Source organism: Branchiostoma lanceolatum, chromosome 17 (genome assembly GCF_035083965.1).
Source record: "Branchiostoma lanceolatum isolate klBraLanc5 chromosome 17, klBraLanc5.hap2, whole genome shotgun sequence".
In the NCBI taxonomy this organism is placed as follows: domain Eukaryota; kingdom Metazoa; phylum Chordata; class Leptocardii; order Amphioxiformes; family Branchiostomatidae; genus Branchiostoma; species Branchiostoma lanceolatum.
In genome coordinates this window covers 9,739,731-9,757,449 of record NC_089738.1, presented here as the reverse complement: position 1 = coordinate 9,757,449, position 17,719 = coordinate 9,739,731, and the positions used below count along the sequence as shown (strand labels likewise).

Sequence of the window (17,719 nt, the reverse complement as noted above, 5' to 3'; positions counted from 1 at the left end):
TGTCTATTTGTAGGCACAAAGGCTTATTTCAAGACAGCGAGTGTAGGAGCCCCGGTGGTAAAATTGGGTGGCACCCAGGCTAGGCACAGTGGTATGTCAGACTGTCTGACTCACCGTCACCGTATGATATTCTTAAAAGACTGCATTGCATCTTCATGTTCAAGACAAACCAGAGCCAGAATGATAACCTTTAAGTTAGTACGACTCGTCCTGATTTTCTCTTATCAAATAATGTGTCAGTTAAACCGCTATATTTCGTTTGATGTATACACAGCCTTACATATGAAAGCGTTTGCCATGATGTTCATATTTTATGCCATTTCCATGGTCTGTAAACGTCTTTCGTGCAAAGAGTACATGAGGGGAGAGCTACGGGAAAGCGTGAGTCATGCCACTGAAGTCCCTTTGGGATCCGGAAGTAGTGAATATCTGTGATCAAGAAAAAAAAAAAATTCCTAATAAGTATAGTGGACCAGGTGTAAGATATTTTGAGCGTATGCTGGATGCCTTGTTCGGTTCATCACCTGCTTTAATTAGTTATATCATATAAGATCGATGGTATATTAATGAAATCACCACTGTGGGGTCATTTGGACTGGTCATGTCAGCAGCACCTAATTTATATAATGAAAGAAAACACGAATACGGACTACACCCATCCAATGTTTTGATTAATTGTGATATTGAAGTGATGTGAACTACTTTTTATATTCAATTGGAAAATATTTCGCCATATAAACGAATAAACAGACCTACACACAATTAGCCTGTGTATTCTATAGATATAGATATAGATATAAACAACAGTTACAGACATTTAGCAAAGAACAAGATTGCAGTAAGTGGATGGATTCAGTTGTGTTTACGTTGAATTGTGAAACATTTCTGACCTATTTTTCTAGTGACTTGTTTCTAGCTACACACAATGTTGCTAAGATAACTTTAAGGGTGAACCTTAGTGGTTACAGCCTTTTAAACAGCTATAATTCATCATCACCATGATGTGTTTTTTTCTTACCTAAGGCATTCATTTGGCCCCCAGTGTGTCTTTAGGCCTTCCTTTATTTGTACAAGTGGCATTTATTACCCTTGATATATTCCTCAACTAGTGGCAAATATAGTAAATATGAGTTAAGAAACGATGTATATGGAAATTTGCAGTGTTTTAGATAGACGTTACCTGGGTTATTTATCGCAAAACACAAAGTATATCTGGGGCGAGCAGAAAGTGTTTTTCATTTGCTATTCGGACGCAAATTTGCCACTAATTTGATCAGCTAATCACTCCTTCGGGACCTTACATCACGTGACACACCTCATATTGGACCATCTCGTTCCCCACACAGCCTAATATGGTGTTGTCACGTGGTGCCATCCATAATGGCTGATTCATTATTCAGCAATATAAAGCTCCTGGGATGCGAGCCCAGCTATCCCTTTTGTAACAGGACACTTTCGCCGGTGCACCCTAGCTGACTGTACCTCAGGCTTTTCTACCACGGCTGCAAAATATCCTAGGTGAGCTCCGCTTTTCTTTGCTTACGTCTCAAAAAACCTAATCATTTTTGAGGTTTAGCAGAATATCATGTCTATATGTTAGTTGTTTTCTGTCTGATATTTACATGTTTAAGTCGCTTTGTTTAGAATAAGTGCGGTGTACTCAGAGTGGTAGCGTTGGCATTACGATATAATGGAAGAAGAAGCTGACTTATCCCCCAAAGAACTGAACACAATTCAGAAAAGCCGTTAGTGGGACATTTGGGGTTATTCTTCTTCTGCGTGCGGTCGTCTGGAGGCTTGCGATAGTGGGGTAATTCTCTCGATTAGTAAAAGAAGAGAGCATAGTGACTTTTTGCTTCATCCGGCTACATTTCTTTTACCTGACTTCCCTTTGTGAGTAAATTTCAAAGAGATGAAACACAATCCCGGCCAAGCGCCATCCGAGTTATAGTTCTTGCTAATGAAACTATTTGGCTGTGGTGGCAGTAGGTTTTTAGCATCCAGTGACAAATAACTGCGTAACGGTATGTACACTTTAGGAGCTGGAATTGGAAATGTTACGCCCCCTTAGGGACTGCATACGTTAATTACCTTTTCGAACTGCTCTTTATGCATGGGATGGAAGAGGCTATAGCTTGACTTTCAGGTCTTTGTTAAGAGTTCTTTTGATGTCGGGATATCCCTTTCTGAATTTTGTATATCAAAGAGTTACCCTGGTATTTTTTTGTGATCTCAAAAAGGTTCCCGTTCGAGCCAATTCCCCATGATGTTTGATGTCAATGAAATGACCAACGCCCAGTTGCTATTCTTATTCAAATACAGGTCGTGCAATATGAATTGCTCTTAAAAGGATGCGGCACCCTCTTTTGGGCAAATTGATTTGTCGCCAAGCCGATTGCATGTATCAAGCGGCGCGTCACAAATGCCCCGTCCCCCGTGCAAAACCTCTGTGCCGGGAGGAATAAGATTACAGCTGCGTTCACGTTGAGCATGATGGTTTCAATTCTTCCCGGCAGAAATGGGTCTCCTATTCCCAGCCGGCTCACCTATCATCCAAACCGTTCACAAGCAACATTAGGTTTCAGCAGAAGAAAGCTGGATCCAATTAACTAATCGAAATCTATGGTGCCGCCGCCGCCCGAGATGAATTTAATCTATCGAACGCCAGCTCAGAACTTTTGAAAGCAATCAGGGTGACATATCGGGAGGTGAGTTAACCAATAGGCACCTTAAAAGCACGCCAAGCAATTATTAGGAACACAGGCAGGCCTCATTCCATTAGCCGTTATTAGATTTGTGAGGTATGAACGCTGGCTTGTCAAATTTGACGAGGCATACGCCCCACTCCCACAGAAAAATAGGCCAAAATGTTCCTCGGATTTTCACAGACTGCACCTGTGACTACAAAGCAGGTTATGTATATCCTATCCAGATCCATGCAACCGCAAGAGACTGGATGCGTAATATCCTAGGTAACCTCACGGCGGCACATTGTCTATCATGGCCAATCCCTTTACTCTCCTGTACCGTATGAAAAGGCACAATTTGGGATGTGGTTTTGAGCTTTTAGTGGCACTCAAGTGGCAAATGATGGTCGTTATCACGAGACAATACCGCGACATTATGTGGAGGCAGCTTCATGTTCAGCCTGGCACGCAATTGGCCATTTACTGTCAGGCCTGATTTATGGAGAGAACACAGCTAATTAACAGCTGGCATCGGCTCAAAAGACTTTTGGATACTTGGCGCTACTCTTTGGCCTTACTCTGAAATTCTACATAACTCCCGTTTTATAACAATCAACATAACAAGGGTTCTATAACATATAAATAAATGTAGCTTATTTCTATATTCGATAATCGGATAATAGTTGAAGTTAAGGTGAACAGACCACATCTGTATTTTGATGGCAGATGTTTGATGCCACACTGCTCCTAAATAATGCATGTCCTCCTGGGATATCTACTTTGCCATCTGATGCGAACATGATAAGCTTCAGGCTGTGCATTCCAAAAGCTGAGGTAGAGTCATGTTTTCGAAACTTAAGTCATTCATCAAGGAGGTTGCATTCATAAACGGATGCTTTGAACGGGAAACCTGAAAAAAAATGTATATGAATAAAGAGAGGATGACACAAATTCCTGGACATGCATGATAACAAAAGACCATTTAAAGTGACGCCTTGATCAAGTTATCATGAACTGCCGGAGTGTCAAGAAAGGTCGTTGAAGTAGGTTATGTTTATTGATGCACCTTCTATGTAAATCGCCGCGATTTCTTATGAACCGGCAGTTTTATGTTGCTGCTTCAAAAGATGCACTCAGAAACACTTCACCTACAGGGCAAGTAAGTGTATATACGGCTCAAATGTCCTCCTGTGAGTGGTCTATTTCTTGCGCATTGTGAGGATCTAGGAGTGCAGTTCATAGCTCCGCAACCAAAGGCATTCTTATCTTCAACATCATCTAAACATTACCTGCCAAAGAGTCGACAATGATGGATAGTGCACCATCCTGAATGGAAGCGATAACATGGCCAGAGCTTTTGAAGGCATGTGACTGCTCATAGCGTGGCTTAGGTTATCGTATCATGCAGCCATTCGGGGCGCGGCATCTTTCTAGAAAATGAGGTGGTTTGACAGCCTCTGTGCAGTAAAAATGCCCAATATGAAATTGGAATACATGATTCTCTTTCATAATGGCTTCATGATATATTTTGATGTTCTGGGACGTTTTCCTGTCAGAAAAAAACCTAATAGTGTAAATTTGTTGTTGCCTTTGTGAATTTTTGGTTTTTGCGTGAGCAATCTGGAGAAATTGCCGCGATGGTGGCCCACTGTTGATCGGCAAATGAGGTCTCGGCAGGGGGAATTACCCATAAAAATCAATCGTTCTCTCGGGACTGGATAAAAGGGAGCAGGTGTGTGCCACACAATGGGTGTGGTCTGAAATTAGTCCCTTCAATTTCGTGCCGGTTACCTGCGAAGCCATTCACAATAGAATCAATGACGAAACAGGTTAAAAACATGACAACGGTGACATCGGAGAGACAAAATTTTTGTGAAAGCTCCGTAGGACTAATTTTAAGATCTAAGATTATTTCAGGGAATGTCAGTAATTTTAGATCACGTACGAATACCACTTGAATGTTTACCCGATGCAGACGGGGCATGAAGAATAGTATACTGTAAAGCAGTATTTCGTTGATGGTGATATTACAAGAATAAGAGTCAACTAGCGTAGTAACTAAGCGTTGACGTTAGTCGATCGATCTCATTTAACTATTCATTTAATTAGTCACTCTGACATTTTGGATGCCATTATGTAATATGATACTTCACAATTGACATTTATTATTGAAGCCTCCTGGATTCGTGGTCCTGACCTTGATTTTCGAGAAAGGGTATATGTATGTGATTAACTATTTTTTCGTCATTTCTTTCACTCAAATGGTCATTAGATATACATCTGTCTTCGTTTCCATTGGTTGATTAAATGATTGATTGATTGATTGATCTATTGTCCCCATGATAATTTGAAAATCATCACCTCCATTCAGAAGGTTAAATTTTCATTGCAGACGTTTTCAGGATCTACCTTGGTAAAGCACTTATTAGTGTTTCGCAGAGCGTAACAAGGTCATGCTTTTAGGGTATGGTTGACTAGACAGGAAAATAGCTTTTGGCATATTAGGCTTCAGAAACTAACCAATGCATTACAAACAAACTAAAAGCACCGGGAGTTAGATGATGACCGATAGTAACCCATGAATCAAACTTTTGGACATAAAACCACAAATTAAAGCTGAAGAGTTATGACTGACTGCTTATCTTGAACAAAATAAACACCAAGCAAATGCAAGGATGCCTACATTGACGGGTATTCAGCTGAAACTACTTTTTTGTCCCGAGGCTTTTGATGGAGCAAATCCCTTATCTAAATACCATTCAAACTGTCAATAACAGGGATTATATCTGATTTGCTCTAGGTATGGAAAGCACGATAATACATGTCAAACTTGAAATGATTCTAATTGCTTACGGGAACACTTGGGTAATGACGAATATACGTAAAACAGTAATGTTGTCTGTTGATGCTCTAAGCGAATCCTCTTGGTACATTCGATCTGTGTTGAAAATTCCCTACCGATGATTTGTAGCACATTATCAAAATCGTATTATAGGGAAGCAATAACCTGAAGGTAATCATCACTCTTAAAGGAGAATGGTATAAATGATTAATGGACCTCGCTGTTTTCCCATTCTGAATGACATTCACTGATGGTATAACAGCACTGAAAGACATAAAAGGCATGATGCGTTTATTCTTTTTATCTCGCTGTCCTTTATTTAAAGTTTAATGGTTGGAATAGATAAATCAACATCACATGAGCAATTCGCCTATGGCTCTAGTCTAATATATTTGTGCCAACAGATTCCTTACGATATATGTAGTTCCCACCTTTGCTGAGAGTTTCAAGACCAATCTACAATCTGAAGACATATTTGACATCCGTCAGTTCTGTACAAACGTACGTCCTCCTGGAGGTATTTTCAGGTTGCAATTTCCGCCTTGTCATCTTTAATGGCTCGCGTGCCCTGTGCCAAATCCGAGGTGCCCTACTGTTTATCAATGCTGGAAGGCATTGTTGGGGAGCACCTTAGCTGTGACCTCCACGTTAATACAGCTTCTCACTTGGCATGTTTATGTTTCAACACCACAGACTGGCCCAAAGATCACACGATGTTTGACAGGAATTATCCTGGCAGCTTGCTGCGCATTGCGGGGGACGCTGATGCTCAGGCAAGGGTACAGCAAGGACATGCGCCACCACGTTGAGCAGCGTTTTACGATACACAAAGTCATATCAAAGTTATGCCGTCAAGAGCGCGTAGCTTTATTGAACATGAATGATGAATGAAGTTAGGGACTTGAGACACTTTCAAGTGTGGAATGAATATGTCATATGACGGTAGGGATGCTGTCTAGTGCGTCCATGTGTATCTGATGATTACCCAAGACGGGTGTTTTTAATATGCCTCCACATTAATAGTTACGTACTACCGACCACATGTTCACATGTTATTAAATAAGTTGTAAATACTTGACTAGAAATTCACGTTTGAGTATTTCTACTGCATTATACATAACGTAAATACATACATTAAACTGTGTGCCATCGACATACATAACAAGTTAACTGAACAATTCCAAGTAACATTCATTGTTCTTAGATTGAAACGTAATATGTGTTGCTAGAAATCATTTTGAAACAAGTTTAAACTGTAATTTCCAACACAAAAATTGGACTTACACAAACTTTCGACTGTACAACACCAGCCTTTGTCAAGAAAAGAGCCATCCACCGCTGATATGACGTCACGTTATGCAGATAAGACACGTGACTCGGCGAGCATTGGATTATAAGCTGCAGAAAGTCTGTGGCGCACCCTGTCTCTATTGAGGGATGGTTGTTAGTCCCTGGTGTAAATGGCTTCCTTGATCCCTCTTGCAAAGAAGTCCGGCTCAGTTGACTGTTCTTCCTTAACCCTACGCCAAACATTGTAAATCTTTATCTTCATGGTTTATATTAATCTCTAAATTCTATTGCCCATAGGGATAATTCTACGTTACCCCTCCTGTTCGAATGGGATGCCGATACAACGATTTATCCTGAGCCCAACTAAAAGATTCAACAGCAGAAACAATCTAATTTCACGCCCTGGGCACATCAGCGCACATTCGTTAGTTATTCAGTGCGCCCGGAGGATATTAGGGCGTGGCATGACGGCCCTAACTAGCTACAACCAGTCCAGTCAGCCGGAATTAAAGACCAAAACATGGTCAAGTAATGTTCAGTAAAACGCAGGAATTGGGAAAATATATCAACATAAGATGCCATGCAGAACAATTATTATAAAATTCTGTACACATGTAGAATTGGGTTCGAGTGCTACGTGTAAGAGTCAATCTGTCTTTGTGCTTACTTTGAGAGCAATCTGATATCGGAGACAAATATCTTCACACATGGTATATCTAGAATCATCAAATAATCATCAGCTGCTGATTAATGTAAAAGGTTAGATTACGGGAAATTCCAACCTGCGCAAAAGCGTTTAATAACGTAACAGATCGATGGACGACCAAGCCAAAAATCGATAAAATCAGAGTTCCGTTTCTTCCAAAAGCTTTCTGCAAAAATCATGAAACAAAAACGAGCACTGTATGTCGTGGTTGTGGCTTTCTAGTTCTGCTTAGATTTATGATAAAGACCCTAGACAAGGAAACTGAAACAACGCAAGTGTAAGCTAAGATGAAATTTGGTTAAACCTAACACCGTGACCAATGTGACCGGAGTCACAAACGGTCGATACGTGAACGAAATGCAGGCCTCATACCCACAGCTGTCCGCAACGCTGGATTATAGAAAATCAATATCAATTTCCTACAGCAAATGGCAAATAAACTTGGAGTAGCGGAAAATTTCGTTTCGCCGCACTGACAGATATCTAAAGTTTATTACCAGAACGTGTATGTTTAGATGGTTTTACAAAAGTGGTATAGTAACATTCTCAGCTTCCGCTGGAATAATCTCATTGGTGTGGTGGCATGAACTCCGTTAAGCTCCAGAAAGGGCCAATTATTGATTTTTTTTTTGCTTATCTTAGCCGTGCGAGAGAACCTTTTCAGGGATCTATTTTAAGAGCACCTCAATTTACTTTGGACTGGATGGGGCAATGCTCTTTGACTTGTATTGGCTGATAATGGTCAAATGTAAAACTAGTGATAGGATCCTAGCTCGGAGGGTGGGGGTACGGGAAGGGCAATATACACATGTCATGTGCTCTATGAACAACTCAATTGGGTTAAGAGGTCAGATTTTAGCTCTACTAGAGCTAAACCCATAATATTGTGTCACACAGGAGAGCTTCACTGAATAATTCATGTAGTGGTAACAATATTACATCAGCGCAAAAAACCTAGCCTAGTAGTATGTAGTAGACATGATGGAAAATTCCAATTAAAAATGATAGAGAAAATAAAGTATTTCAAAATCCCCACCAGCTTGCATTATTTTCCTTCAATCTACATTTACATACAATTTATTGAAAGTTGACGACCCAATAGAACATGCTGCAACACGTTCGAAAATGCAAATAAAAAAGATAATGAATTTTGGCGTAAATTTGATGTGATCTGAAGGTACTAGAGGTGTGATTCCCCTCAACCATGGCATGTCCAGCTTTACGCTTCATACGAAAAGACAACGGACTAAAGCTAGTACTGAGAATCGAATGAGGGAATCGGTGCATAGTGCCGTTCTCAAGGGCTCAACATCATGACCTGCCATTGGTTCTGACAAACCACTTTTAGTCACAAGACTATCGGTTTCACTGAGCGAACGTCCATGTTGATGAATTGACCACGGCGCTCCGCAGATGCGGTATTGGTTCACAAGGATGCTTGAAAAATGTTTCTTTCATCACGTCATCCAATGAGCGATTGGGTACGTCTGACCCCTACCTACGCAAGCGGTCCTTTCAGCAAAGAAAAGTTTGAAAAGATTACTAGGTTAAGCACTTCCGGCCTTCCTACAATGGCAATGACGTACCTGCCTGTCAGGATCAACCAGTTTATACCGAACTTGCCGCAAAAGTGTTCTGTGCCTTGAAAGTTAAGTGTACAGCTCATGTAAATTTATATTCACCCACTCTAGGCTTACGAGAAAGCAGATACGGTTGAGGTGTGCAAATTAGTCTACCCATGCACTATTCATGTACATCATCCGGCATGGATGGGACTTTGGATCTTAGACGCGTGCAATATTCGTTACCTGCACTTCAGCGAGCAATTTTCCATCTAAGGAAACGTATCAATTCAGATTGCTTGAAGCTCACAAAATCAATGATTCGTGACGCTGCATGTGTGATCAAAATGTTCTCCATATGTAACGGTTTTGGAAGTTTATTCCCATGAAGTAATCGGAGACAATCATTATGCTTACTCTATCTGATGGTTCACAATCATATTATACTATGATCTTCACCATAAGCTATACCTACCTAAGAAAAATAGCGTTACCGGGTAAAATTGAGTTGGGCTAATACCTCTATGCATGGGCTTGCTTTGTGAAAAGTTTGTTACCCAAGTTCAGAAGTTGAAAGGATACTCCCTCTGCCGTCTGGAGTAAAGATTTGTTGAAGATATTTCGAAAAAGCCTTCCCGTAATTGCAATTCACCAGAGGGTAATCATGTTTAGCAATAAGAATTCATATATTCATGCATGCATCTGATAATCTCTATGCTTGCGTGGATGGTAATAGCATTGCCTAAGATCCTTTTAGTAAACTTCGCAAGAATACCAGTGACTAAAAGCCCCGGGTCACGTATACACTGATGTGAAGAGATGGGTATGCTAGGGTCCTAACCTTATCAGGCAAGCATACATTTTGCAACTTTTAGGAAGCGTTACTTACAAAGCAGGCTCTCCCAAAACGTACCGACAAGAGAAATCCCTTCATGGCTTACCATGAAATGAGGTACAGCCAGAAGGATTCCACGGCGGGTTCGCTTAAATCTGTCTACGTGGACGCTGTAAAGGTCAGGTTCGTTTGACCAGTTCTCTGGTCTTCCGAGCTGATTCTGTTCAGCTGCAGACGTCGATAGTGATCAGGGACCTGTAGCGTTATCCAAAGCCCACTGGATATTTGTAAGAGAGGTTACGATAAGGTGATTTTTCAGGTGTCTAGAAAACCTTTTGTCAGTGCTGGCTTGACATTCTTGCTCTGAAGTATCCACAAGCATTGCATGATTAGACAACGCATTAGCTCGTCTTGGTACCTTAGCGCAATGAATCTTTTGAAATGTTCCAATGCTAACCTTTAACAAATCGTACCGGAAAGGTTTCGTTGAAGAAAGGGAGTTTTCTTCAACAATTAGGTTTCTTTCATTATATCATATAACGATCAGGTTCGTTTGACCAGTTCTCTGGTCTTCCGAGCTGATTCTGTTCAGCTGCAGACGTCGATAGTGATCAGAAACCTGTAGCGTTATCCAAAGCCCCCTGGAAATGTGTAGGAGAGGTTACGATAAGGTGATTTTTCTGCAGCCAGGTGTCCAGAAAGTTTTTGTCGGTGCTGTCTTGACATTCTTACTCTGTAGTATCTACAAGCGTTGAAGGATTAGGCTACCTCATTAACTCGTCTTGTTCCCTTAGCGCAACGAATCTTTGAATATTTTCCAATGCTAAGCTTGCTTCAACAAATCCTACTGGAAAGGTTTCATTGCAGAGAGGGAATTTTCTTCGACGATTAGTTTCCTTTGACGATATCTTGCACGACTTGATTCAAAAGTCGATGCCCACACCTGTGTCTAGATGAAGACCTCTATTTGACAGAGGCTTTGTCTCGTCTTAAGGGGGCTTTTAGTTGATACCACTGTCATCGCCTCTAGGTTCTCTACATCGACTATAAGGATGCCGTATCATTAAGAATAAAATGAAAGTGCTGTTGGGACGTATCCAGTCGTTGAAGTTGACTTAAGAAAAGTATGTGATTACAGGGCTGCGCAGGGAATTTCGTGTGCTTCAAAATCGATTTTCAATTTGAGGAGCGTACATATTTACGACTGGAAGTTACCAAAGGGGTCATTCTCCTGAGCCCCTCTTTGTGAAGGCCATATGATCCACGAAATCTTATTCATGAAATTCAATTTTAGCAGGGCAAATCTTATCTTCTCTGTCCTTTTCTTAAGGTAGCCGTTTATTGAATCTTAGCGAGGTCCTTAAATACAAATGAATGCTTCCACAGTCAAGCTATGGTGTTAGAGTGGATTTGATGCTTTCCGCCATGAAATAAGAGGTTTTTAGGTTCTTGGTTTCCAGTCTTAAATCTGGGGGTGATGGGGCCTTCAACAAGGGATTTAAAAGAGTAATGTTTGTGACGTGGTGTGATAACTTAGATTTATTAATACTCCTGCAGGATCTAGCTAGCTACCTTTCTATATTTCATTATGGTGCAATCTTAAAATTTCAGAAACATTACGACTCCCTGGTGCAAGCTCTTGAGTAAGGGATTTTAGAATTGGACATTCTAAATGTAGAAGAGAACAATCTGATACACACACACACACATATATATATATTTGTTATTTAGTGTTCATAAATATAATATAATAGAATTTGTGTGAAGGTTTTTCAATGTAATGTCCCAGTATTCATCCAATATTCTGGTTCCGGTAGCAGTCGTGATAATAGAAACTCTAATTTCATTAGTACAACGTTAACATGACTTCGATGGCAACTCAACACTCAAGTTTCCACTGCCTTTGGAGACAAGATATTGATCAAACATTGCTTATTTAACTTAAAAACAAATCCAAAGTCATAGATGCCAAATCAATAATATAACGAACCTCTCTGCCGTAGCTTTTTAGAGTACTTTTTGTCGTTATTTCGTTATCAAGAACCTTCACTTTCGCACTTTTTTCTCTGCATTTCCACCTGTCTACATCTGTCGCTTCTCTCTGTCTGTTTGTGCGTGTTTCTGTCTGTCTGTCTCTCTCTGTCTATGCTGTCCTCTTCTGTCTTCTTCTCTATAGTCGTCCGAAGCATCCGAGCTTCAGGGAAGAGAAGCCAAGCTGACGTAAGTGTGACGTAACTGGCTGTCGTTCCTTCTTTTTCTTCCTCTCACTGAGTCATGTTTCTCTTTCTGTTTTGCGTTCTTTTCTTCCAGGTCCATACATTTCTATAAATATAGAATGTTTAATTTCTAAAAATACGTTTACCAATACGTGATGTAGTAATACAAAACGTATTTTTAGAAATTCATGAATAATTGGTATAAATATTCATGTTTGTATCATAAAAGCATTTTCCCTTGTCAGGCACGTCATCTTCTTTCAGTCTAATGATCATGCTTTAACAAAGATATCACGTTAAATGTTTTGCGGTGTATGTTATCATATTCATGAAAGTTGCTTTTTAATTTTCTGGGCTGCCTTTAATAAAACGTTGTGTTTATCATGATCTCAGAATTAAAATAAACCATCATCTTAACTTTTCAGGTGCAAAGGCAAGAAGATACTAACCACCGTCTATTTTATGGGATTCATTCTTTTTCTCGTCAAGCTCAAATTTTGTTCAAGAACAGCTTTATTGAGTTTCATTTCAAATCATTCCTCTTATTGTGAAGTTACTCCATGTAATGATGTTATCTTTTCATTCCCTCGTGGCATTTGACTTCCAGGGTATCTATTACAGAACGTTATAACACCTAGGATAAAGAAACTAATTTTACTACTAAATACTACGCACTGCGTTATATAAAACCATCCCATATACGTTAATACTAACTTACGTTGAGGTATAATACTCCCGCACATACTGATATGCAACTGTACGGATCAACCGCCCCTTACGTGACCAGCTTTGGTACTAAAATGTTGCAGATTAATGAATACAAATGAGCCTTTAAAACTAACAAAGCTATCAATCGGAAAGGTAAGTAGTAATGAAGATACGATAAAGCCAGTCTTCAGTTTCAATCTGAGTGTACTTCGTACCATGGCCACGTATATTAATTATTTTGTAGCACTGAACATTTAAGATTCAAGGTTGTATCCTAGCTATTTGCATCTATGTATGGTTCAACGTTCATTGTATTCAGAAAGATACATGTGCAACTCTTTGCTAAGCGTTATTCAAGCGTCACCTGTCCATCGCTTTAACAATTTTGTCAAAATATCAAAACATTTTCTCTACTTATTCTCTAGACATAAATCAAGATGGCTGGACGATTCAACAAGGATCAGCTCAAGCAGTACAAGGCGGTTTTTGAGGCTTTCGATAAGAACAAGGACAGCGTGATCAACGCAGAGGAATTGGAAACGGCACTTAAGCAGCTCGGACAGGCTCCCACAAAGGAAATGGTTCGGGTACGTATATTCGGTGTGCGGACCTGACGCCACATGGCGGATGTGACATCACACGTGTGTTTGCGCGTGCGCACGTGACGTCACAGCCGCCATGTTTGTTGATTCAACTGGAAGAGTCACATCTATAAATTTGAATATGTGTAATGTAATAAGCGCATGACTGTAACTACATTATGTAAATTCAAATTAACCTGGCCATTTTCATACACGCATAAAAGCATAAAACAATTCCGATGTCAAAAAATTTCAATTTCTTTAACGAATCCGGTAGCTTTTACTTCAACCTTAGTATTCAAGACAGTACTGTCTACTATCTTTTATACTTTATATCCTTGGAACCTCTTGTCATGCCATGAACTGTACGCCTACACGAAACTCGATATGCAACATCGACATTCAAATAATTACTAGCAGAAGAGACATACCATCAGCATTGATCCTCTACCGCTCGGTTACCCTCGGGGTGGAGTTCAAGACTTCTTAACGATCAAGGAGCCGTAAAGATGATGAATTTTTATTATATAAAATATCAGTGCTTTAATATGATCGATCTGCTGTGGCAACTTAAGTAACTATAGATAAAAGGATACAAAGTAACGACAGTTATCATTGATTAATAGGTAAGGTCGAGATTCTTCGTCGTTTTATCTAAACCCTTCATTTTTTCTTCTAAGCTGATATAGATTTATATACGAGAAATTCAATGCGACAACTGAATCTTTCTGGTTGGTAGCAATGGTGGTTTGAAACTTCAAATATAGTCTAAAATGTGACTGAAGTTGAAATATGACGTTAATACCAATGTTATCCGGAGAAAGTTAGTCTTTGTTCCTTGGTATGTTAAATCAATAACAGTTATCTTATGTTTAAAAAGATGAAGTCTTTAGAAGAAAGTTAGATAAAACTTCCGTTCAGAATTTGTAGTAACTAAATACATTTTATTTACTTTTCTTGGTGATGTCTGACCATTGGATTACCATGTCTGCTCGTCCTCTTACCACATATATTTTCGTCCGATTTACAAGCTAACGCAATTGCAGGAGATCCGGTGTCGATGCAAATTTTTGCCCCTGCCAAATATTTGCCCCAACATTACTTGGAAGTTTCCAGACTCCCGTATACCTGAGAATTGTGTCACACCTGAGGGGTGGCAATTTTCAACCAAAAGTCGAAGCGGATTTGGAATTAAGTTGTTGATCTGCTAACCGTAACCTCACCCTGACCCTATGGCCCTAACCCAAACCCCACCCACTACCCCTCGGAGCAAAAACCTAGTGGAGCAGAAATTTTGCGCGACACCGGTGCCCTTCACAGGTTAGCTGACCTATGTCTTCCCGCGGTTTAATTTAAATGCTAATCCGTCTCCTCTCCATTCCGCCAGGCCATGATCAAGGCGGCTGATAAGGATGACAGTGGCACTCTGAACTTCGACGAGTTCCTGGGGATGGTGTACCAGGTCATGTCCAACCAGCCGGCCGAGGAGACGCTTCGTGAAGCCTTCAGAACCTTTGATAGGGTGAGTAGATCTCTTGACTTCTGTTTCATATCGATTGCTTTTGAACGATCCTTACTATATCAATGTGCATACTAAATACTGACAAGCATGATAGGGCCACTACCTATACGAGGAGACAATTCGTGAAGCCTTCAGAACCTTTCATAGGGTGAGGGCCTGCATGCCTCTTTTCCGTATGGTGTAGGCAGCATATTTCACGCCATTGGTAGGGAAAGCCGTCTAATTCACGTAATAGACCTCTTGCCAATAGCACCAAAATATACCACCAAAGATGGCATACCTATATTGCAATAGAGGCTTATTCTAGGCTCACACAACCTAAGTCTCACTTTGGTCCATGACCCCGAGCTGACCCTGGGAAATACAAAATGGCCGCCGTAAGTGGCAAGCGGTCTATTCGTAGCGAGACGACCAAATTTTGCGTAGATTGCCTTGCTTGGTTTAAGCGAAATACGTAGGTGGTTCTTTCGAATTCACATTCGTAAAGCGCTGCCCACCCCATCCCCATCTAGACCCTCATAGTGAGGCGAGGGTAGAGCTAGCGAGGGAACTCTTGATTTCTGTTTGATCTATCGATCGCCTCTGAAAGATCCTTACTAGGCTATAACACTGTACATACTAAATACTGACAAACGTGATAGGGCTACGTAAAGGCTTCAGAACCTTTGAAAGGGTGGATAGAGCTATGTAGCGAGGGGAACTACTCTTGACTTCTTTTCCATAACGATCGCCTTTGAACGATCCTTACACTGATAACAGTGTGCATACTAAATACTGGCAAGTGCGTTAGGGCTACTCAGCTAGGGATAGCGAAGATTCGACCGTTGTCAATTGCATTGCACAACTTTGGCTACAAGATCTCCTTGAAATATGAAAATTATCAGCTGTTTAAAAAGAACGGTTATTCATTTGACTTCATGAAGGGAAATTCTCAGGTTTGTGATCTGGTACAGTCAATGTATGGTCATAAAAGATTGCCATGGGTAATGAATATAATGTACACACGTATGCACTCGTTCCAAAACCTTTTTATCCACGTATTACGATCACTCAACCGTATGAGACCTTATCATATTGAATTTGAAAATACCATGTGCGTGGTCGAAATCCGTCTAGCCCTTTGACTTCAGTTGAAAGCACTTCAGAAAATTGCAGCATAACTCTGTGCCAACCAGCCTTTTATGCGGTATAGTGAGTTATGCTACGATGAACTCTAAACTCAGCGAGACAAAGTATTTCGTAACTGTCCTCCTACATGATGTTCTTACATGTAAAGCCCAGGTTCGAAAAACGATTGTGAGGTCGTGTTGCCAGTAAGTGGGGTCGTGTGACGTAACGGCAGGGTTTTTGGTCCAGAACCTGGAGGTCCTGGGTTCGAATCCTGTCGTGTCACTGATCTTGTGCTCTTTGGAAATGCACTTTACGAAGTTCCTCACTCCACCAAGGTGCAAAAATTGGTATTTGACTTTGGTTAGAGAAGCGAAAAAGGCGGTGTAAGAAGAAGAGGGTTAGGGCAAGCCGGACTTGCCCTTAAGATACAGTGGATAACAACCCACTGCCCCTACGGCCTCGAAATGGGACTAGCTACCTTGTGAGACTACCTACTGACCATGAGTTTGGTTTGCCTTTTCCCACAGGATGGCAATGGCTACATTGATCCCCAGGAACTGAAGGCAGCCATGGCCAGCATGGGACAGCGGATGACTGATGCTGAAATCGATGAGATGATCCAGGCTGCCGACAAAGACGGCGATGGCCGGGTCAACTACGAGGAATTCATCAACATCCTCCGTCCCAAGGCTTAAGAAAGCGACGTAGCATAGGGATATACCATGACCTTTGAACCAGCTACCCCAGGGTTCCTTGCGCGTACGCGAATGAGATGTCGGCCATCTTGGTTTCCCGTAGGGGCTAGCCATACAGAGATGAGAAACGATTGGAAAATATCATATAGTGGAGAAGAGCAAGAATGGGACCTAAGACAATCCAGGTTATCATAATGTACAAGCACAAAGTAGACGGTACATGATTTTCTCATGAAGAACACCGAAGTAGAACAGAAACATCCTACCAAATAGATAGCTAAATACATCATATCCTTACATAAGGAATGATAGTGGTGCTCTCTATATAATTCACTAGAAGTTTAATCCTAGAATGTGCTCATATGAAAAGATGGTTGCAGATAATGGATGTGAGGACAGATGACAACTTTGCAATGAGACGGAAACTAAGATGGCCGCCACAAAAAAATTCGACAAACTCTATCCGGTGACAATCTTTCTTCTTATTCTTTCTTCCTTGACGACGGAATGGTAATCCATGTCTGAAAGATCGGCAAAATAACGGTGCTTGGGTAGAAGACTAACACGTACCTGTTTAACTGCGAATGGTTCATTATATGGGGCCAGGAAAGGATATCTTTGTAATATATACTTGGGAGTCAGGAAGAAAAGGTAGCGCATATCTTGCATGTAAAATTGCACAGTCGTAATATGCATTTTGAAAAATATAAATATGCTAACGTTAGGTATGTCGTGTTGTGCTAAACCGATTTGCGTTTCAGATTTAAATTGTCTGTCAGATAACATTTATAAAGCATGTTGTAGAAATAATGGTCACTCCCGAGTTGCAGTTTACTTTATGTTTCACATTTGCTCAGGATAGGAACTTCTGCATGGAGCTCAGCTATATAATAAAGGAGGACAGTGGGAGCCCTATTCATCTATGGTTACTCTTCTAACACATCATTTAGTCATGTATAAACTTT

The 17,719-nt window shown here is 40.6% G+C and overlaps 1 protein-coding gene across 2 annotated transcripts; it reads left to right on the top strand.

Moving 5' to 3' along the window:
• Window positions 1-1,402: 1,402 nt before the first annotated feature.
• Window positions 1,403-16,921, top strand: LOC136422659 (calmodulin-like protein 3). 2 transcript variants are annotated; one of them, XM_066410484.1, is made up of 5 exons: window positions 1,403-1,518; window positions 12,099-12,142; window positions 13,272-13,433; window positions 14,815-14,949; window positions 16,587-16,921. In XM_066410484.1, exons 3-5 carry the CDS (start codon window positions 13,284-13,286, stop codon window positions 16,752-16,754), a joined length of 453 nt encoding a protein of 150 aa, XP_066266581.1. In that variant the 5' UTR covers window positions 1,403-1,518; window positions 12,099-12,142; window positions 13,272-13,283; the 3' UTR covers window positions 16,755-16,921. The 2 variants fall into 2 exon arrangements, with proteins under 2 accessions (XP_066266581.1, XP_066266582.1); XM_066410485.1 differs by lacking the exon at window positions 12,099-12,142 and having other exon boundaries at window positions 1,409-1,518.
• Window positions 16,922-17,719: the final 798 nt, after the last annotated feature.